The sequence below is a fragment of the Phalacrocorax carbo genome, chromosome 18 (genome assembly GCF_963921805.1).
Source record: "Phalacrocorax carbo chromosome 18, bPhaCar2.1, whole genome shotgun sequence".
Lineage (NCBI taxonomy): Eukaryota > Metazoa > Chordata > Aves > Suliformes > Phalacrocoracidae > Phalacrocorax > Phalacrocorax carbo.
Genome location: NC_087530.1, coordinates 7,114,718 through 7,136,821, shown reverse-complemented (window position 1 = coordinate 7,136,821; position 22,104 = coordinate 7,114,718). Strand labels below are relative to the sequence as shown.

Below are 22,104 nucleotides of genomic sequence, written 5' to 3'. Positions count from 1 at the left end.
AGTTTGTTCTTGTTTTGGAAAAAGAAGGATTAAGAGCAATCTGCGCGCCCGGGGGATCTCTAGATGTTTCTGCTGTGCAAGAGTAACAACGGATTTGCTGTTGTAGCAATCGGATTAGGAGCCGTGGCCGCAGGTAACGTTGTGCAATATGAAGTCTGCTATGCTGTGCTGGGTAGAAGTGCCTGATGTTTGTCGTAGTGAGAGACGATGCAGGTTTGAACAGGAGTGATCCTCTGTGCAGCCTGAGGCTTCAGTTTCCTTAATTGTCAACTTATAGAATCGTTAAGGTTGGAAAAGACCTCTGAGATCATCAAGTCCAACTGTCAACCCAACACCCCCAGGCCTCCTTATCCATGTCCCCAAGTGCCATGTCTACACGTTTTTTGAGCACCTCCAGGGCTGATGACTCCACCACCTCTCTGGGCAGCCTGTTCCGATGCCTCACTGCTCTTCAGTAAAAAAATTTTCCCTCATACCCAGTGTAAACCTCCCCTGATGTAGCTTGAGGCCATTTCCTCTTGTCCTTAAACAGAACTTCAAACAAGTTATGTTTCCCCAAAAGAAAGGGCAAGTTTCAGGGAAGCTGTTTTGTTGAGATATTCCAGGCGCAGCCCAAGTCAGACTGTAGCACAAGCCGCTGGGATGGTGTGGGTCCTGGTGGGGACACCTTTATCGGGTATAACAATAACAGTTGTGGCAGAGGGGATGATTTTTCCCAAGTTACAAGTTCAGTTATTGGACATTGAGGAGAGAAAGAGAATGTTCGTAGTAAAGACAACTGTATGTATTTGTTAAAGCGAATACAAAACACATACAAAACTATGTGTTTGTTAAAGCAGTTCTGTGCTGACACTTGTGTTCCACGGTATCAAAACACCAATGTTCAAGCAGGTAATGTTTTAAAGAAAGAATGTTGAACATTCATAGAGAGGAGGTTGAAGGAGCCCTTTATAACTTAGAACATCCCTCTGTGTAAACCCGAGATGGAAGACAAGCGTTTCACAGCTGCCTGAGCCAGCACACGTTACGTGAGGATGCGAAACGCCGTCAGTGACGCCACTTCTCTTGTCGCCGACCGCCCCACCGCCGCCTGGGTCACCTCGCCCGGAGAGGGCACGGCCGGGCTCCCGCCGGGCCGCTTCGCGTCACTATGACGACGGGGCCCGTTGCGGGGCGGAGCCTTGTGACGCGTCCGGCGGCGGGGCTCGCGTCACGAGAAGGGTTTGAATCGCCCAATGGGGGAGCCGCGGGCGGCGGCGCGGCGGCGGTCCCGGAAGTGCGGCGGCACCTCCTGCCCCCGGTGCGGCCTCCCGCTGCCCCCCTCGTCCCGGCCACCGGCCCTGCATGGCACCGGCAGCGCCTCCCGCCGCCTCCCTGCCGCCGGCGAAGACCTGCTGAGGCGGCCGCGGCCCCCGCGCGGCCCTTCGCGGTGAGGGGGCCGGGGAGGGCGCGGGTGTCCGAGCTCCCGGCAGTAATTCCTTCGGCTCCTTCCCCGCCGCGTCCGTACCGAGGCGTACCTCCCGCCTCGGGGCGGTTCTTCCCGCTGCGGGGGAGAGCGGGAACCATCGGGAGACTTTAAATATGAAATGGAAAGCGTGCTCGGTACCGGCGTTGGGAGGGAGGGGCTGCCGGGGGGTGGTGCCAGCCCCGGCGGGGTGTAAAACCCTGCCCTGAGCTCAGGGCTGACCCCAGACCAGGTCCCTGCCAGCCGGAGGGAGCCACAGGTCCTCTGAAAAGCCGCGGGAGAAGTTAAACTTCTGACGTGTACCTTGTTGCTAGGGGAAGCTGGGTGGCAGCGTTTGGGTTTCGCCTGGAGAGGTTCAAAAGCCCTGTGTAACTTCTCAGTGCAAACATTTGGGCCTGGGGAGGGTTTAACCCTTGGGAAGAAGAGGATTAAAAGGCCCAGTGGTGTTTGGAGTGGTTCACAGCTAGAATCTGGGGTATCCTGTACCTTCAGAGAACTGTTGCTTCCTGAGTAAGGAAAGTACTACTATGTCTTTCCCTCTGTGATTTTCATAAATTTGATATGCTATACAGGTGTGTTTTGTCTTAAAAGCATACTGCTTAAAACTGGATGCAGTACCATTAGTTTTATATTTTACAGTAGGTTATTACATGAACCTTGTCAAGCTGAGAGATTAATCAATGAGCTATAAAGAGTGATCTGGCAGAAGTATTGTACAAAATCCTGCCCTACTGCATTATAAGTAGCGCTTTACTTGTAACACTTGTTCTTAACATAGTGAATTGTGAAGGCATGTTACCATAAGGTTAGCTAACTGAACCTGATATATCATCACTTCATCGCCCCTGGATAGTCTTTAGACCTTTGGGGATCCCTCCTCTCTCACTTTAATTTCTTCAAGTCCCCCAGGTACCACCAGGCGAGAAGCTGCTCATACTGTAGCTGACTCCAGGGTCTGTGTGTGCTACTGGTTAGCCAGCCAGCACACAGGGATCTGCTGGGCAGGCAGTCACAACACAAGTCTGTGGGCTGCTGGGTTTCCTTCAGTGTGAGCACTAATTTGGATGCATCTCTTCAGCCTGCAAGACTGTATAAACCTAGAATTTTACAGAATTTGTTGATGATGGCAGAATTTAGGGAGGGTGTGGGGCTTGGGAGGGGATGAGCAGGTACCCTGGAACTGTTCAAACCTCATTTCCTCATGGAACTGGTTAAAAATTGCGGTTAGAACTTAAAGGTTTGTAACTGAGTAAGGCCGTCGTATAATTGTACAAAACATCTCCATTGTTTAAACCAACTTCTATCATTGACATGTAGGGAATTATGATCTTGGTCCTTCATCCCATGGTTTTCAGAGGAAGCCAGGACACACCAACTTTTGTTGTTTGGGTTCATACATTTGATGTGTTTGAGCCTGTGTGTTGCCTCAAATCAAAAGGAAGACGATGTTAAGAAATTGGCACCTTTTCTTATTAGTGATCCCCTTATTATTTCTGTTTTAGGTGTCCCTCATCCATCAATGATGAAGTGACTTCAGTCACTGCACAGAGCACACTGTCCAGAAGAGATAAAATCTTGAGAATAACTGTAAGTAATTTTACCTAGACTGACAAAAACCTTTCTGCTGGAATCAGAGTAGTGTTACTGGTGGATTTTTGTAAGGTTTGCAATTGCATTATACCATTACCTCAACTGAAGCATCAAGCTCAAAGGTGATGACTTTAACCTTGCATATCTAGGCTTTTCTGTGTTGTGTTAGATACTGGTTAAGGTTATGCTTTTTTCTTAATATTAAAGAAATGCTGTGATCCAAAAGCTTTTAAGCATTTGTTTAACTTCAAAAAGACAAAGTTAAGCATATATGAAAGAGTTTACAGGTTCAGTGTTCTAGGATGGAAGGATCTAATGGTTTCTATTGGTTTTTCTTAACTGTACTGCTAAATTAATGCTCCTCTTTTCCCCGCTTCAAACTTCTATTCAAATTGTGTTGGTGACTGGAACCCTTGATCTGCTCACTTGCTCTGACTTTGGACTTCAATGACTCTTACAGACACCTGCTATCAACCCAACTGCAATTGGTCTTTTATTGCCACATTAAAAGCAGAAAATACCAGAAGCAGAGAAATTATTTGTATTAATCCTAGGTTATACAGCAAAATAAGGTGCAGTTCAAAATGGCAGATACTTCTGAAAGGCAGCTGAAGCTTTAACCAAGGCTGGCCATTGTTGCTCTCCGACACAGAGGGAAATGTTGTTATTTCCAGTTTCCTTATTCACAGGTTTCCTTTCACTGTATTGCCCTTTCCCATCTGTGGGAGAAGAGCCATGAAGAACCGTTCCTCATCTCCCCCTTTGCACGTCCATGTGGATGAAAACACCCCTGTCCATGTCCATATTAAAAAGGGTCAGAAAACCACACCTGCAAAATGCCAGGTAGGAGTGTGTAGCTGGGTGCTTGTAAGGGCTACAAAGAGGAAGGTGAACAGTCCTAAAAGCACCATGAAATCTTTGAGGTCTGTTTTACTGTTGTATTAAAACTGTAAGACTTGAATTCATGTTCAGAGGTGAACTTTAAGTAACACATTTTCTATATATAAGATGATTTAAGTATGATATAGAATATATAGTTGCTTTTCATGTTCAGGTGTGTGATTGTGAGGAGTGTTGCTTCCAATATCATGTGGTTTGGGGGAAATTTTTTTTTCCTTTCCTGGATTTATGTCATAATAATGCTTTTTTTCTTTGGCCTCATCCCTATTTTTGTAGGAAAGTTTCGAGGAAAGGTAATATCTAGGCGTTTAAAATTCCATCTTGATTGTATTAAAATAAATGTGTTTAGAAAAAGACAGCCTGGTTTCAAACCATCTTCTGTCATTAAGCACTTTCTCGGTCTGCTGAGCTACGCTGCAAAGAGGACCTCTTCATAGCCTTGTCTGCAGTAGCTAGAAGCCAATCCTGAAGTTGGGTTTCTAACTACCTCATGTCCTCTTTTGTAGTTCAATGTTTATATAAAGTTGCTCTCAAAAGCTGATGGAAGTTGCTGGCTCATTCTTCCTTATGTGCAGGCATCCTGTTCCAAGTCCTTTATTAATTTTGTTTGTCGCTAATGGCAAATATAACGGGGTAAGGCCTGTCAATGAAATAAATTACTCCTATTAATTAATTGCCTGTAGGGAATATTTGGAATATCTGGTATTTCTCTAAGGTTAGAGTTGTGCAAAACCACTTTAACTTTGCTTTGCTTAGAGCACCTCGAGTTCAGTACAAATAAATGTGGATCTATTCATTGACTGCAAAGCAGGGAGAACACTTCAGGGGCTTTTCATGACCAATCACACTACACTGTTGACAAATGATATAGCTGCCCTTCTGTGAGATGAATCTGGAATGGAGAAGGGATCTCCCAGGTAGTTCCTTCTTCACGTGAATGGGTTGTATTGCAGTATTTTTTTTGTGTGTATCTCCATAAAGGGAGACTTTCTTCCCTCCACCCCAATCTCCCACCTCTGGCCTGCTGGGTCAGCCTCTCATCACATCGCAAGTGCAGGTATCCCAGTGATACAACAGAGTTGCTTTGTGACAGGCACAAATGTACTACATCTAGCCATACTGTCAACTGAACGTGAAATAACCTTTCCTTCTGGCTGGTGACGGCCTCCTTTGACAGCTGCTGGCTTGTCCGATCTTATGTATCATGTGGAAGACTACATGATATTTTTGTATGAACAATCTTTCATTTGGTTTTGCAGCACTGGAAATTGTAAATGGTTCTTTAAAAGTCTGTGATTTATTTTATTCTCTCTTTCTTTAGCAAAAGCACAAACAGAAAATGAAAGGGGATACCATGAATGCGTGCCGAGCTGTCCGGGTGAAAACTAAGGCCCCCTGGATGCCCCCAGGCAAAACATCTGTCCGGGATTCCACCTGCAAATGGGAGGTATGACTGATTTTGCTCTTTAAAACAAACTTTCAAGTTTATCTGAGGTTGAAGAGAGAAGTTGTGTAGTGAGAGAGCTTGGCTGATCTGAAAGAAGGCTACTGTCACCTACCATCCATTTTAGGTGTCTTCTATAAATCTTTTTCACTTTTTAATATGGAGAAGTTGGAAATTAATTAGCAGCCTATGGCCATATCATGCCTTTCTGCCTCTAGAAGCCAGACAAATTTCCTTGGTAGTTTTACTAGTCCCCTTCAAAAGATCTCATCTGGAGGCACAGCAGGGGGCTGCTGTTCTTATTCTCTTCTGAAGCATGGAGCACTTGTGTAGTATTGTGTAATATTTTCTTTCTCATGGGTTGATAGTTTTGCCTTTGGTATTCCTTGCTCTTCCTAGATGAGAATATGAACTTCCTCTTTTTTTTTTTTTCTTCTTTTTCTGTTCTAGTCTTTCTGCGTTCTTGACCTTTCCCTGATGGAAGTCAGAGAGCTGTTTACAAATGGTTTTTTCCTTACTAGCTTTATTGCAGTGGTGTGACCTAGTCTCTGTTTTTGGCAGAGTTAGGGTTAGAATATTGTTTATAACTTTATACTAAGAAAATTAGGCCCTTTATTGCTTTTCTACCAGGGACCAACTCACCGCCTAGAAATCACACCTCCAGATTCAGAAAAAATGCTGTCAGTATTGCGCCTGAGTGACCTCTCTACAGATGAGGAGGATGCTGTTTACTGCAAAATGAACCAATATGAAAAGAAGATAGATAGCCTGATGAATGTGGTGGGAACGCTGAAGAACGAGGTGAGGAGACAGTGCAAAGACCTGCTGACTTGGTCTCAAAGCTCAGACAGCTTTGTAGTTGATCGTTTGGCAGGAGGAGGCTGGAGTCAAGTCTTGGTGCAGTGGAAGACTACCCAGGCAGTTGATTTTTATTTTTTTTTAAGCAAGCTAACCAATGTGAGTTGTTTAGAAGAGTTGAACTATCCTAGTGAGAAATTCACTAAGCCCTACTATGAAACATTTTAAAATATTATCCATTTAATAAGGTATTGCTGTGCTTCAGTTTCCAAATAATCTGGCTTCTGCCTAAGCCCAAAATCTGACAACTGGTCATTCCAAAAGGTGAAAAATACAATATGATGATGTTTTATTGTCAAAGAATCCACTTACTCAACAAGATTGTTTTTTCTGATTCTGTTTCAAAATGCGCAACCTAGTGATGTTGTGTTTTCCAGATTAATAGCCTCTTACGTACTTGATACCACCTAAAAAATGCGTAGGAGATATTCCCAGATTTCTTAAGATGCTCTATGGTGGGGCCAAACTGCATTTTTAACTTTAACACTGAGGGCAGCAAATATTGTATTCTTACGATTTTACTCAAAACTATGTGAAATTCAAATCAGTGAACAAGAATAGGATTTGAGTCATGTAAATTCTTATGTTAAATGTTTTCCATTATATTTATGCTACATAATTTAATGGAATTACTTGCATGATTATAGAACAAAGGTCCATTTTGATACTTTTAATAAGTTAATTGAATCTAAATGTTTGGTGGTGTCACTTAAATAAATCCGTGGTGTAAGACCACATTAATTTTGTTAGCTTTGGTTCTGTACAAGCCAGGGAATCTCCAGTGACCTTTTTGCTGCAAAAAGAAAGAAGTCTGGTACAGTAGTTCAACCCCGCCTCTACACTCTCTCTTCTTTCACACCTTTAACTGTTTGTAGAGCTCTTAACTGCCAAATGGGATGTACATGTCATTCATGAGGAGCAGTAGTCAGCTTCTGAGCCCCATTTAGCTCTTGAGTAGTCCATACACAACTCCAGTCACACTACCAGCAGTGACACTCAGCTGCCACAGAACATCCCGGGTAATCCAAAATGGGTGGATGGAAACAAAATGCCAGGGACTATTTAGGTTGGTTTCACACAGTTCCCTGGATCTCACAAAGCAATAGTGGAGCAATGGGAGCCATCTCCAGCGTGTGAACTGCTACCAGAGCTCCTTTCGTGCTATGTTTGAGGTCTGTCACATGTCTTATGGCTGATGACAATTATTGGTATGTGACTTAGAGCTGTGTCTCCCTGCATGTGAGGGGGATGGGAGGTATTTCCAGGCAATAAGTGAATTATGTCCTCTGCGCATAGGAACAGCCTGGAAGGATCTAGAAAAAAGAAAAAAAGCATGGTCCTTTGTTGTTCAGTGCAGCTGAATGAGTTTGGTTCACTGGTTTGAGATGTGGATTCTGTGTATGACTTTAAAAGCGGCTGGTTTGTCATAAGTTCTATTTAAATATTTTCATCAGGCCAAGCTGCACAAAAAAGAAGAACAGCAGCAAATGGCAAAGCGTCTCCTTGAGGAGCAGAAAGAAGAACTGAATGAGGTCACACAAGAGCTGGTAGAAACAGAACATGAGAATACGCTGCTCAGGCGCAATATTGAACGCATAAAGGAAGAGAAAGATCTGACTGTGTAAGAAACCTCCAGTTCTCCATTGTTACTGCAAGTACTGGTATTTACAGTGCACCTACCTCCTTTATTGCTAATGTTATTTGAGGTTGTAGTGTGTACCCTGGGTTGCAGTGCTGCTGAAGAACTGACGCTCTTGGATTTTTTTGTCACATTTTAGAAGGGGGACTTCAGATGGCAATAGCTACAGAGAAGGGCTCTAGCATGATTATTGGAATGGGGAAAAAATTCTAGTCTGAGAGAAACCTGAGAGTGATGGGCTCATGGGGCCTACTGGAGGGTCATCCTAGCTCTGCAATTAATATTTTGAAGGTTAAGAGATGCTGTTTGAATTGTGATGACACTGGTAGAACAACAAATAAATAAACATGGAGCTGAACATCAAAAGAGAATTTTTGGCCTTTGTGAAAATCATACTGAGACAGGAGTGACAGCCCCTGAGAGGACTGAATCATGTTTTGGGTTTTTGGTTTTTTGTTTTTTTTTTTTTTCCTGACCTCAAAGGTCTCCAAGCCTGTTTTTGCATCTGCTTTGATTCTAAAGAATTAGGGAAGTTTGTATCTCCACGGGGACACTAATGTTTTGAAAGAGTTAGTTTTACTTTTTCCCTAAGAAAGATGACTTGGAAGTTAATACTTTATATACCTTTTTCAGGAAACTTTGTGAATACTTCTGAGATTACAAGCCCTGGCTAAAAACTTTGAGCTGTATATCACGGTGTGCTTTCCTGTTTCATGTTCAGCCATTTGGAGTCGTATTTCTCATGTGGCTTAAGTGCCCAGGAAAAGCACAGCATTGTGTTTTGGGTTTAATAGTGCGTGCAGGCTTTGGTATAAGTCCAATTTGTCCCCTCTAAATTTCTGTTTTATAGCTGTGGTACTAGCAAGCTCCTGGTATCTACTTACTGGCTTCTATCAGAACAAATTCCACGCTGAAGGAGAGTGAATCTTAAGTAGTGTTTGTTTAGAGCTTTTATCCTCTAATTGGAGGGGTTTTATGTGTTTTCACCCAATCAACTGTATATCAATGGTGTCTGGTACAGCTGTGAAAGCTTCTTACTTGTCTGATGGCTGAATTCTCATTATAGGCTACAGAAAAAGTACTTGCAGCATGAGAAGGAGTGTTTGATGTCCAAGCTGAGCGAGGCAGAAAGAGATGGAGCAGCAGCAGCCAGGCAGATCCATGCGCTGAAAAATACAATTGGGAAACTCAACATTGTATGTGTTGTCCTTTTTTCTTCTTGCCTTTACTACATTTTTTTGTTATATGGCTGTCTTAAAAATGTGATGTTACAGTTGCTGATCCAGAAAAATATAAAGAAAAGTGGAGGGATTTAACATGCTTAAGATGTTTGCCAGTTTTGTTGGGAAGTGGGGTGTTTACTTGCAACATCCAGTCACCTTCTGCACACATGGTGCTGACTATTACACTGCTCATGCTTGTATCAGCTTCATACATTAATTCCACCTGAACAATTTTTGTTTGTTTGTTTTGTTTTTCCTCTAGGAGAAGCACATGAGCAGCTCAGACATAAACGCACTGACCAGACAAAAAGAGCTTCTGCTCCAGAAATTGAGCACCTTTGAAGAAACCAACCGGACACTACGAGAACTTCTCAGAGAGCAGCAAAACCGGGAGGTGAGCAATGCTGTGTGTTGGAACTTGGCTGATTACAGGAGGCTATGTTGTCTTGTGGACCGAAAGGAAGTTTGGGAGCTTTTAACTCCTCTTTCTTTTTTTGCCCCTGGCTCTGCAGTTGACCCTGCGTCATAAAAGATGAATAATTTTTTTTTATCCCTGCCTGCATCATAGAGTAAGACTGACTTTTCTGCTCTGAGAATGTTAGATCATCTAAGTCTTTGTATTAAAAGGCGTAGGCACTATTGTGTTGCCAACTCTTTCTCATCTGGATACAGCTGTATCTGCTGACAGTGCTAGTCTGAAATGTTACTGCTACACTTGTACTGGTTGAAGTCGGAGGACTAGATGTGGCCTTAGCTAATGGGAGCATAAGGATGTTCAGAAGTTTTTTTGTAGGCTGTAAGAGCAATAACAGAGAAATTATAAACAATTCTGTACTGCTTGTAAGAGTAGCTTATATTCCATTTGAGCAAAAGCAGGCCCAAATGGTAGCAGTTCTTTCAGCCACCAGTGAGACTGGATAAAAAGACTAAGTTCTTCACACATGACTTTCCCTGAGTAGTGGGGAGAGTTTGGAAAGATCTTGATTTGCCATCGTGCTTTTCATTAGAACTTTTAACTGAGAAGTGGAAAAGCTTTCTGAGATGGGTGAGATATGTGAAATATTTAGCAAACTTGATGCTTCTGGGTATATTCTGAGAATTGCTGCTGCAACTGGGAGGAAATGGTTGATTTCCTCAGTTCCATTTAAATCTGTATAATAGTGACTTTTTAGTTAACAGTTTTTCTCACTTCTTTTGTAGAAGGATGCTCAGAAGGCGCTGGAGCGGCAAGGAACACTGCTGAAAAGGCTGGCTGACTCGGATGCAGAGAATGTGGTAAGCAAACCACAACCTCTCTGGTTTTTTTTGTTGTTTGTTTTTTTTTTTTTTTCTTTTAATGATAAAGCACAGAGATCTAAAATGACAAGCTCTTCTTTGTCTTGTATTCAGCCATCAAGTCTTACACTAATCCCTTTTAGACCAATAAAAAAATAGTTTGGCTTTTGTGGTAATCAGAGCCATTACATTGCTCCTCCGGTTAAAAGCCTACATTTCAAGGTGGATAGATTTTCATAGCCTTTGAAATAAGGGGGCTTAGCATGGGACTATCACAACTGAGACCTACATATAAAAGCATCATTATGATTTAGAGTATTCAGCTATAAAGGAGAAGTTAAACCTGTTCTATGTTTAAGCAAAAATGATTCTGCTTTCCTTTTCTTGTGGTACTGAATGTACAAAGCAAGAATTCTACTACATGTTTCTTTAAAAAGAGAACTCTGAGGGTGGGAGAAAAAAAAATCTACTGCTAAAATACCCCTGACAGTCAGGATAAAATTCTTCAGTTTGGAAATCATCTTATTGTTTCTGTGTGTTTACCATTAGAGATAGAAAAGCACAAAAAGGGCAAGCTTTCTGTATCTGCTCTGTCACTGAATGAGTGAGTGACCTGGTGCCAGTTTTTATTTATTTCCTTGTATGTAAACTGGGAAAAGAGTTCTTCAATTGCCAGAAGTTATAAAACTTGCTGTGAGACATAGGTAATGCCTTTTTTTTTCCTTTCTTTTTTGTCTGTGGAGTGTTATACTTGTCAGGTCCTCATTCTTGACTGGGTATCCTATGCACTGTTACACAAATGTATGTGTATCCCTTTTGCTTTCTGCTTGAGGAGAATGCAGCCTGTTTTTCTGGGGCTGAGGATGCTGTTGCTGTGGATACCAGACAGAGTGCTGTGGATCTGAGGTTCTCAGGAGGGAGGCAGTTAGACATCTTTCCCTCCACCTGCCAACCTAAATGTGTTTGTGACTTAACATGTGAGTGGTGTTTGTTTTCCCAGCAACTTCAGATGAGGCTTCAGGAGAAAGAAAAACAAGTGGACAATCTTACCATTCAGATACAGGCAGAAAAGGTAGTTTCCTTTTTCTGTTTTCCCCTCCCTGCTCCACCTTTGTGTTCTGTAGAACCACAGATAGATCAATATATGGGTTTGTACTTGTGGACGATTAACTTTTGAAGGGATCGGATGACTGGCTTGCTGTCTAGTTATAAAACTAGACAGTCAACTACCTATTCCCACACAGTTGTGGATTCAATTTTCTGCTAATAAAGCATGCATCACAAAGATGAATAGGTAGTATTGTCTTTGCTTGGCCTTATCACTGAATTGCCTTTCTATTTAAGATCCTCTCAGTTCCTGATGTCAAATTCCAGTCTATTCCTTTGTTTAGGAAGTAAAAAACGAATGTAGTGGAAGAGATCAGATATGAAGGATGTTTTGTCCTAGAACAAATCTTTCAGGCCATTCAAATCTGATGTAAAATAAATGGCTACTCATTTGTTGCCCATTTTGTTGGAGTAGAGGACCTGTGATGGTCTATCTGAGGAAGGTGGAGGTGGCTGGGGATAGTGTCAGATTTCTTTGCTGAACGGTTACATATTAGAAAGTGTTCCTTCTAGTAGCTTGTTGAGGAAAAAGGTGTGTGTCTCGTTTGCTTCTTATTTAGGACCAGGCAAAGACAGCATGTGAACTCTCCAAATCTCTGGAGGCTGTGAGAGGCCATTTACAAGCACAGCTGCGAAATAAAGAAGCTGAGAACAACCGTCTGAGTGTGCAGATACGGGTATATTTTCAGTAGTCCCTGGGGATTGTGTCTTCCTCTACTCTTATGAACTGAATTGACTGACAGGGGAAGCAGCACTCACCAACTGTTCTTCTACTATGTCCGGTAGCCTGAAATATTGGCTAGTGATGTTTACACCACTAACACACCCCATGAAAAAGATTTTCATTTCTAATGCATGAAGCAAAATCAGAGCCTTCAGGTCTATGATTATTTATTAGACTTTTTTTCCTAAGTTAATTACTACATAATTATTTAAAAGATGGCTTTGGTTTAGTCAAGTATTAAGACAGATCATATACTACTAAATTTGTTTTCTGGGAAAAATGCTGTGCCATGAGTACATATATTTGATCACACTCATGCATGCTTTCTACAGTATTAATGGGTTTATCTTGATCAAAGTCTTATGTATAACTGTTGATGTTGTGATGATGTTACGGTGAACACGTGTGTTAATGGTTTAGAGGAGCTTTAATTCTATTAGGGTATGTAGCTGCATAAAAGCAACATTATTATATGTGAGCATTTAAATTAATGAAGAGAATGTTCTTGGGTAGATCAAAAGACTGGTAGACCAGTGTTTATCTTAGTCAGGACAGGAAATCAGTATTCTAGAGCAGCAGCTTATGACAGAAGAAAATAAGACTTTTGGAAGGAAAAGATGACATGTCATGCTGCCATGTTTGTCAGCATTAGGTCAGGACTGTGCAGGTGAAACATGACTGCAAGTACTTCCAGGCTGAAGGTTGGGGTTTATGCCTAGCTCCCTCCACCATTTCTAGGAAATAAGTTATTGCTTAGGGTATGCAGGTTTAAGGACACTATTCCATGTGGTGTATTTTCTCCTCCACTGCAGAATCTGGAGCGCAGTGAAGCTCAGCATAAGGCAGAGGTGGAACATATCATGGAACAACTGAAAGAACTAAGGCAGAAGGCAGACCGTGATAAAGAGGCCCTAAAGAAAGCCATCCGTGCACAGAAAGAGCGGGCAGAGCGGAGTGAAGAGTATGCAGGACAACTGACTGTCCAGCTAGCAGAAAAGGTACTTGATAATACAGGAGGAGAGACCTCATTTCAGATCATGCATCTAAATCTTTGATTTCTGTTAGCAGCCCTGGGGAGAGACTCTGCTTTCAATTAATGAGATTTATTTCTGTCTTGATGCCTTGGCCCATTTATGCCAAGTTTAGAACAAATCCAGTTTTCTCAACTATCACTATATTCGCTGCATGTCCTTTAATTCAGGACATGCAGTAACTTAGATCATACTAAAGTATCAGATCTGATTTCTTACCTGGTTCTTTAGAACCATCTGAGGGTTGACAAAAGCTGACGAAATAAAGCCTGGTAGTTTTGGCTGAAAATTCTGAATGGAGTTGGTTGATAATTAAGAAACTAGTCAGAGCAGAAAAGTACAAAGGAAATTCCTGTTGAAAATTACTGAAGGATATAAAGAAAAAGCAGAAAAGTTAGGACTAAAACAAATCAGAAGGGAACATGGATTTTACACTACTTAATTGGTTTCTTTTCTCCATTGTTTTTAGAATTCCAGGGACGAGAGCCACTAGTAGAATCTTAGCCATGCTTTATATTTGTCATAGTTCATCTGCCTTCAAAGAGGATTCTTCTTTTGCTGCTGCTGTGTCTGTTGGCTGACAGTAGTGTTGGAGAACGCCTCTCTGAAGGATCAGGAAGAATAAAAATAAATACTTGTCTTCAGTATTTTAAAAGTCTTAGTGAAGTCTCTGTGCATATCATGCTTACCCATATCAGTATCTCTGCATGTCTAGTGACATTTTTGTCACCCTTGCTTTTTAACTTATGTGATTTCTTTCCTTTGATAGGACAGGTATGTTGCTGAGGCGCTGACAACTCTGGAGTCCTGGAGGAGTCGCTACAACAAAGTAGTAAAGGACAAGAGTGACCTCGAACTGGAAATTGTTACGCTGAACAGGTTAAAATAAAATTAGTGTGGAGAAACAAGCATGAGTGGGGATGAGTTCTAAGTTCAAGGGTAATTTAACTGAATTTAATTGAATAAGTTCATTAAATTGGATAATTTAATTGGATTGCTTGTAAATATCCCAGCAAAACCAGCACTGCCTAAGGGCTAGAGCAGAGTTTGGGGGGAGAGGGAGAGGGATGTGGCTTCTGCTGCTGGCTTGCCACAGCAAAGACAGGATTTTTAAGGGTTTGCTGACCCTTAAAACTCTCTGTTCCTTTGCCATTTTGTAATGCTTTGAGAGATTAAGGTTATCTTTCTATTGAGGTCTGTCTGAGATGTTGAAATGGAAGGGAATAGAAGAGAGAGGCAGTATAGTTTCTGCCAATTTTGTTTTGAAGCTAAATAAATGTGTTGGAATCACTGCAATACAGTTGTTGCTGCTGGAAAAAATAGGTAGGTACGAGAGGAGAGAAGTACCTCTTCATCCTGTTTATCTTGGAGGCAATGCATTTGAGCTCCAGGGGGACAACTCAAGCTCATTTTCATCACGCTAAGACGACTGAGGTAGTAGAACAGTGTAACAGATAGGTGTGCATACATGACTGATGGTGGAAGATTAAAGGATAGGGAAAAGCCATGTTTCTGAAGCAATTTTCAAAGGTTAGGAGTCTTATGCTTTCTTGTCACTTAAGGATTAATTTTCCTTCTGTATGGCAGCCGTGTTGCAGACTTGCTGGAACAGCAGACAGCCCTGGAGGACAAGATGCGAGAGGACAGAGAAGCTTTGGTGGATAAATTGCATCAACAGACTACAGAGACCACTTCTTTCAAAATGGAGAATGAAAGGCTAAAGGTCAGTTTTTCTAGGGATTTGAAGCTGAAATGCTAGGGGAAAAAAAAGAAGAAATTATAACAAGTTGCTTGGCCTCTGAGGACAGAGTTGAATTGCACCCATTGCTGCCGTTTAGTTTCAAACCAGTTCTACCATAACCTGAGTATGACAGGGCAAGTATGCTGGGAAGAGACATAAAGAAAGTGAGTGAACGTTCTAGGAATAAAAAAAAAAAATGGCTGGCATATTTCTCTGTCATCTCTCACCACTGGTGATCTTGTAGGTGACTTACATGTCTTCTTGGAAAGCTAGGCATTGATCCAAAAAAGTAGTGGCCCCAATCCAGGTAGCACAGCTCATTCAGGCAAATGGAAAGATTGCACGTCCATCACAAACCTCTGTGCTCTGCTGGTGTAAATTTGGCAATCCACTGAAGTCCGGAAAGTTTTGCCAACTTACACTGACAAAAGTCTTTTTCCTTATTCTAGACAATGTTAGACAGCTCGTGAGGCAGTTACTTCCAAGCGCCCAAGGGAAGATGTTTTCTTTTTCAGGCTAGTGTGGTTCCAATGGAGGAAAAGCTGAACCAAGCACAGATGGAAATGCAGCAGCTCAAGAGCTCTGTCAGGAACTATGAAGGGTTGATTGAAACCTATAAGTCACAGGTAGGCGTCTTATCAAAACCTTCAGCCCTTGAACAAACATGTTTTCTCCCTTCACTGTCATGGCTTACTCTGTACTGCCGTAACTCTTTGCTTGCTCTTTGAGGATGTTGCAGTTTCACATGGTTTTGGTTCTTTTGTCTTTATTAGCCTTACTTTTTCTCAAATGGCAGCATCCAGACTGCCACGTGCTGTATGCCAAAGTGTGGAAGGCTTGCCTTCCTCACAGTGTGCTGATAACTTGGTCATTAGGAGGAGCTGACTCCCACTGCAGAGATCTTGATTAATGGAAAACAAAAGACTGGTTTTAATTGTTTCACTTTTCTCTGGTCCTTTTCAAAAGGTAAAGGAAAATAGTGAGATGCTTTCTTCTGCCTTTTAGTGTGACAAGTATGGTTCCTTGGCTGCTTTTGGGGGGGGGGATTTTGGATATTGTGGTAGTAGGAGGATAAGGCAAGAGGGGAGAATACTTGGTGGAAAGCCCAAATGATCCAGGTGGCAGAAGCAGAAAGTGAACTTCCAAATACAGTTCTGGAGTGGTGGTTAGTGTAGCAAGAAACTTGTTGCTGATCCTTGAACAGTTTTAGTTACTCCAAAGCATTGCACATTTGTTGGAAACTATATATAAACAGATAAAGTATGGGGTTTTTTTTTTTTAATGTCCAGGTGTTGAAGACCCGAATGGAAGCAGATGATGTGGCAGCAAAACTGGAGAAGTGTGATAAAGAGAACAAGACACTAAAGGATGAAATGAACAAAGCAATTGAACTGGTAACTATTCCCCTAAAGACTTGATGATGTTGTAGACACTTATGGATCTTAATGTTCTCAATGTAGTGAAAAATGGCTGTGAATAGGAAATAAAAGGCTTATGTTGAGTTTGCTTTTTCCATTAGTTTTTCTCAGGACTTGTTCATTCTGCAAAATTTGTTGAACATTTACCAGCTTCTTTTTGACTGTATGGCATTTTCCAGAGGTGTTTAAATTGCTTAGTGTGTCCTGTGCTGCAGAAATAGAGGTTTAGAACAGTGGGCTAGGTAGGTTACACCATTGTCTGATGTGGAACAGCTGTCCTCAAAAAAGAGCTTGTACTTCTAGTAAAATTGAGGCCCAGAATCCAAAATACTCACTCATTCTCACCCCGTCCATAGGGAATGCCAAATTCTAAGAGAAAGCCTTCTGGAGTAGGAGAAGACGTCAGGCTTTGAACTCCAATACTGGTCAGATATCCACACAGTGTCATCATGGTCGCAGAATAACAAAGCTTCATTGAAGTTGAGAAATTTTTTGGTCTTGACATTACAAACATTTGAAAGTTCCTCATGTTCTCTTCCTCGATTATAGGCACGTAAGCAGTTCCAGAGCCAGCTTGCTGAACTGGAAAAGCTGCCTGAGATCCTAAAGATCACAGAGACTCAGCTAGCAGAATGTCAGGACCAGCTTCAGAGTTACGAGAAGAAGAATGTGGACCTGTCTGTCATGATTGCAGATCTTCGTCAGCGGGTAAGGGACTGGCAGAAAGTACCTGCAGCACTGCAATCCGCAAGTCTGAAACCAAGATGAATTTCTAATCACAGGAAGGTTCAAACTTCGTCTCTGTTCTCGTCTCTTTTTGAAAAGATTAAACGTGCACTGCAAAATAAAGGTGTGTGCCATGTCTTTGTGCAAGAAGTTAGCGGCGTAGCTAGTAACATTCCTTACTATTTGAAAGGTTTCTCATCCCTTGGTGCAGAACCCTACTGAGACTTGAATAGCAGCAGTGACAACACTTGCTAATGCCAACACTCACTTCTGTTACTTCCATCATCTTGTCAGCTTTCCCTCCTGTGGTTTTCTGCTGATAGTGCTGTCCCAACCTCGTTCTCTCACCCTGATTTCACGTTGTTTTCCCAGTCCCTGTTTTTTGCCCCCAGGAGGACTGTGTAGCTATTACAGGACAATTACAGACAGGCATGACTTCTACAACCATGCCTCAGGACACTGCAAATGACCTCGCAGTCTGACTGCTTTACTCTGATTGGCTTGGAGTTATAAACCTTCCTGGAATTTCAGGCTCTAATGCCTTTGTGGGCTGCTGTCATGTATATGGCTGCTTTTAATGTGTCTGCTTCGCTGTGCTTACAGGTGGCTGCTCTGCAGGCAAGCGTTTATGGACCTGGCTTTTTATTTGCAATATGGAAGAATTTTCTCATACCTTTCCAAACATTAACTGGAAGCACCAGCAAAATTAATGTTTAGTGCTTTGCTTTTCTATCCATTGTTATTTTTCTGGGGCTCTCCAGAAATTAGGAATTGAGCATATTTCCTTCTGGAGAGCTGCATACGTTTTAGGTGGTTGGTCTTGTGTGTGTCATGACTACTTTGTAAAGTAATTACTTACTGTAATTTTTAGATTGAGCTCCAGGGGGACAAAATGGAGATGACGAGAGAGAGGTATCAGTCTGCCCAGGAGGAGAAAAAGCAGCTTACCTTGAAGGTGGAGGAGCTAGAAAGGTTAGAAATAATAGGCTCGCTTGTTCTCTTAACCTTCCATTTCCATCCTCTTCCCATTGGTTTTTTTTCAGGGGATTGAAACAGTTTCAGTCTTGTTCAAGTCCCCCATGCACCTCCAGGATTCTGTGCATTTGCTTATTCCACAAGGATCTCTAATCAGTTCCTGTCCACTGGAGAGTTATAGAGAGTTTTTGCAGCACCTGTTGTGAATGTTGTTAGAAAGGATGATGGCTTACACAGGAGAGGAACCAGCTCCTTGTCCAATCTAGCCTGGCAATTCTGAGGTTACTACATATTACATTATATTCCCAGACATTGTTACTAAAAGTTTATAAACATGGGTAAAAATGCAGGTATGTGGATACTCTGTATGCCTTTCAATCTTTGAAATTTTGATTTGAGAAATGGAGAAGTGTTTCTTGGGCTTTCACCTTTCAAGGGGGAATAGAATCTATTCCCTGACTAGTCAGGACCTGACAAAAAGGCAGACTGAAACACACTCAATCTAAAATGAATAGGTTTCCTTCCCTTATTGTCTTAACCTAGAAAACTAGAGACAACAAGCGCCCAGAACATAGAATTCCTTCAGGTCATAGCAAAACGTGAGGAGTCAATCCACCAGTGTCAGCTGCGGTTAGAGGAGAAGACCCGTGAATGTAGCTCCTTGGCACGTCAGTTGGAGATGGCCATTGAGGATGCCAAAAGACAAGTAAGTAATTTTTTTTGTTTATGAGTTCTCCCAAAACTATCCAGACTGTAAAAGCAGAACAATGAGAATGCTGGAAATACATCCTAAGCCTATGATCAAATTCATGAAAATCATCATGGTCAGTGAAATACAAATAGTAAAATGTGTTGGTACTGTTTGTCAGCACTTAAACCACTGAAAAACTGAACCCTGTGCTTCAGTTAGCAACAGAAGAGAGGAAAGCACAAGACTGAGCTGCTGCTTATCCATAAGAATGTGTCGAATTAAACTTTATAGGGCTTTTGTGGGCAACGGGGTAGGGAAAAATTATTCTTCTGTAGACAACCCTTTAATAAAGTTGTTGTTCTGTTACACATAGGTGGAACAAACCCGAGAACGAGCAATGTCTAGAGAGAGGGCAGCCCAGTCCAAGATGTTGGATTTGGAGACCCAGCTGAGTAGGAATAAAACAGAGCTGAACCAATTGCGTCGGAGCAAAGAGGATGTGAGTGACTTGCAAGCGATATTCTTGCTGTGCTGGTGGTGTCCTGGCAGCTACCGGAGTCCATAAACCAAGGTCCTGTGGGTTGCTGCAAAAGCCAAGCAGAGCTGGCCTGAATGTGACATCTGTTATGTGTGTCAATGACACATGTGTGATATGACATGTCTGTTACATCTCTAGGTCAGGAATGCAGACTTATTTGCTGCTTATAGCAATGATCTGAATGAACTTTCTCTAAATTTACGTGTGTGTAGGAAAAGAATCAGACCTTTCTTACGTTCAAATGAGATTTGCACCAGATATCACAGTTGAAGATTTCAGCTTCATTTACTGTGCTTGATTACCTGAGAGAGAATGTAGTTTCTCTTCTAGAAGAAATTCTAGAAGGAAGGGGAGTCTTTCATAATGTCCTATTTTACCATGCTTGTTTACTTGAGTTTTACTTGGAATTGGGTTGGCATGTGGATCAGGTCAAGTTGCTTTTCAGAAAAGAGTGTGTTTAATTCCCCATAAGTACAGCTAATCAGTTTTAAAGCCAACTGATTAGCTGCGTTGTCTCCTGTTTTTATCAGCGGGTTGCTGAATGGACTTGGAAATGAGCAGAACAAATTATAAATGTCATAGCACCATCTATGGTAATGTCATCTACTGCTGTGCTAATTCCTGCTGTCCTCAGCACTTTTGGGGAACAGTTTCAGTTTTACATGAATTGGATTAATATTGCTGTCTTTCAGCCTGTGTTTTGTGCTTCTTAATGTAGGCAGAGCGTCGATATGAAAGCCGCCTACAGGATCTAAAGGATCGGTTGGAGCAGTCGGAGAGCACCAACCGCAGCATGCAGAACTATGTCCAGTTCCTCAAGTCTTCCTATGCCAACGTTTTTGGAGAAAGTGCCTTGCTGGGCTCCCCGAGCCGCTCTCGTTCTTCTCCGTGAGGACAATGCTCTCCCTGCACTTCTGCTTCTAAGCACAAAAGGAACCTAATTTCAAAGCCATATGTTATTTAGAAAATAAGTTTGTGTTTCAGGGTCACTGTCAGGAGACATTTTCCTCTTTTCCTTGCAGCATGAGATGATAAAATGATGGTGGTGTATGTCCTAAGTGTAGGGTTTCAGCAATACCAGTTTGGTGTTGGAGGTTGGTGTTACACCATAAACTGTGCCCCAAACCCAGATGGTTTTGCATATGATGGAAAAGGTCCTTTACATCCTGTAAGGTCCTAATGGTTTCAGCTCTTAAAACCTCTGAGCAGTTTAAGCATGTTAATGTTTATAAGAGCTCTTTTCTTTTTCATGTATCTTTTTTCATACTGTTTTCTTGTTGAGGAGATCATGTGGGTTTTTTTTGTTTGTGGGTTGGTTTTTTTAAATTTTCTTTAAAACTGTTGAACATTGTATTGATACATTGGATGACAGGATGGTGGGACAGGGTCCACCCACCACAAGTGTGAAGCTGAAAATAACTTAAGTGCCTGGGCTCTGCACTTACAAGAGATTATGAACGCTGTCGTTGTTCAGGAGATAAACAGTTTTATACCAGAAATAATGATTTGGGATTTTTTTTTTACTTGATTCTTACATACTCTCTGATCCTCACCTTTTTTTCTGAGTGTGATGCTAATGTTGCTTTACTCCTCTCACCCTGATTTCCTGATCCTGAATATCCCCAAGACTGAGCCAAAAACATCTGAATTCAAAAGGAAAGATGGCAGTTTAACCTCATTGGCCCTTCAGCTGGGTTCTTGGCACGAATGCCACATGAGTTTCACGGTGTGTATGAAATACTGACTTGGTCTTCAGCCAATTAAAGAGTGAGTATGGATACTCAACTTCTTCACTGAACCAGCCTGCATATTCTGGAAAATTAGGTCTTCGATGTGTTGAGTCCCTAAAACTCATGTGCTGTCTAGTGCCCTATTCTTTCCAGTAAATGTTTCTTATGGAGGCAAGAATAAACATTGTTTGTATTTTTATCTCTTTTAAGATAAAGATCCTCTTATCCTGGTTATGTGCGATGTGGTCATTGGGCAGTATTTATCACAAAACTTTTTTAAGTTAATAATTTTTTGAGAGTTCTGTAATTTGTGTGTTTTAACACTTTAAAAAAATGCTAAAGGTGCTATGCTAAAACAAACAATAAACTACATTTTAATTTGTTGTGTTGGGGATTTCCTCTTCTGTGTGCTTTGTCTAGGGTCTTCCGGCCCTTATTTTGGACAAACAAGCAGAGGCAGGGCTGTTGGTGCCGGCAACTCCACCTTCCATGGGTGGTGGCCTTTCCCTGCCCCCGCCACCCAGGGGTAGATGCTGCAGTGTGGGCTGGCCTCCAGCCCTCCTGCCCACCCGGGGCTCCTTCACAAAAGCACATGAAATTGGGAAAAGCGGCGAAGCTGCGGTCACAACCACCCCATGCAACGCCCCGGGGCTGGGAAGTGCCCAGCAGAGAAGGCCCTGGGGGTGCTGGCTGACAGCCGGCTGGGCATGAGCCAGCAGTGCCCGGGTGGCCAAGGAGGCCACCAGCCCCCGGGCTTGTGTCAGCACTGGTGTGGCCAGCAGGAGCCGGGCAGGGATGGGGCCCCTGTGCTCGGCACTGGTGAGGCCCCACCTCGAATGCTGGGCTCAGGTTTGGGCCCCTCGGGACAAGAAGGCCCTTGAGGTGCTGGAGCATGTCCAGAGAAGGGCAATGGAGCTGGGGAAGGGTCTGGAGAGCAGGTCTGATGAGGAGAGGTTGAGGGAGCTGGGGGTGTTTAGTCTGGAAAAGAGGAGTCTGAGGGGAGACCTTATCGCTCTCTACAACTGCCTG

General features: G+C 42.4%; 1 protein-coding gene across 3 annotated transcripts; it reads left to right on the top strand.

Annotated features, from left to right (window-relative positions):
* Positions 1 to 1,220: 1,220 nt before the first annotated feature.
* On the top strand, positions 1,221 to 21,469 carry ODF2 (outer dense fiber of sperm tails 2). 3 transcript variants are annotated; one of them, XM_064469103.1, is made up of 21 exons: positions 2,968 to 3,052; positions 3,745 to 3,898; positions 4,937 to 5,012; positions 5,277 to 5,402; positions 6,030 to 6,200; positions 7,712 to 7,878; positions 8,963 to 9,092; positions 9,382 to 9,513; positions 10,320 to 10,394; positions 11,395 to 11,466; positions 12,062 to 12,178; positions 13,038 to 13,223; positions 14,026 to 14,135; positions 14,844 to 14,979; positions 15,513 to 15,623; positions 16,287 to 16,391; positions 16,965 to 17,123; positions 18,013 to 18,113; positions 18,660 to 18,822; positions 19,181 to 19,306; positions 20,064 to 21,469. In XM_064469103.1, exons 2-21 carry the CDS (start codon positions 3,828 to 3,830, stop codon positions 20,235 to 20,237), a joined length of 2,508 nt encoding a protein of 835 aa, XP_064325173.1. In that variant the 5' UTR covers positions 2,968 to 3,052; positions 3,745 to 3,827; the 3' UTR covers positions 20,238 to 21,469. The 3 variants fall into 3 exon arrangements, with proteins under 3 accessions (XP_064325172.1, XP_064325173.1, XP_009502772.1); XM_064469102.1 differs by lacking the exons at positions 3,745 to 3,898; positions 4,937 to 5,012 and adding an exon at positions 1,221 to 1,429; XM_009504477.2 differs by lacking the exon at positions 4,937 to 5,012.
* Positions 21,470 to 22,104: the final 635 nt, after the last annotated feature.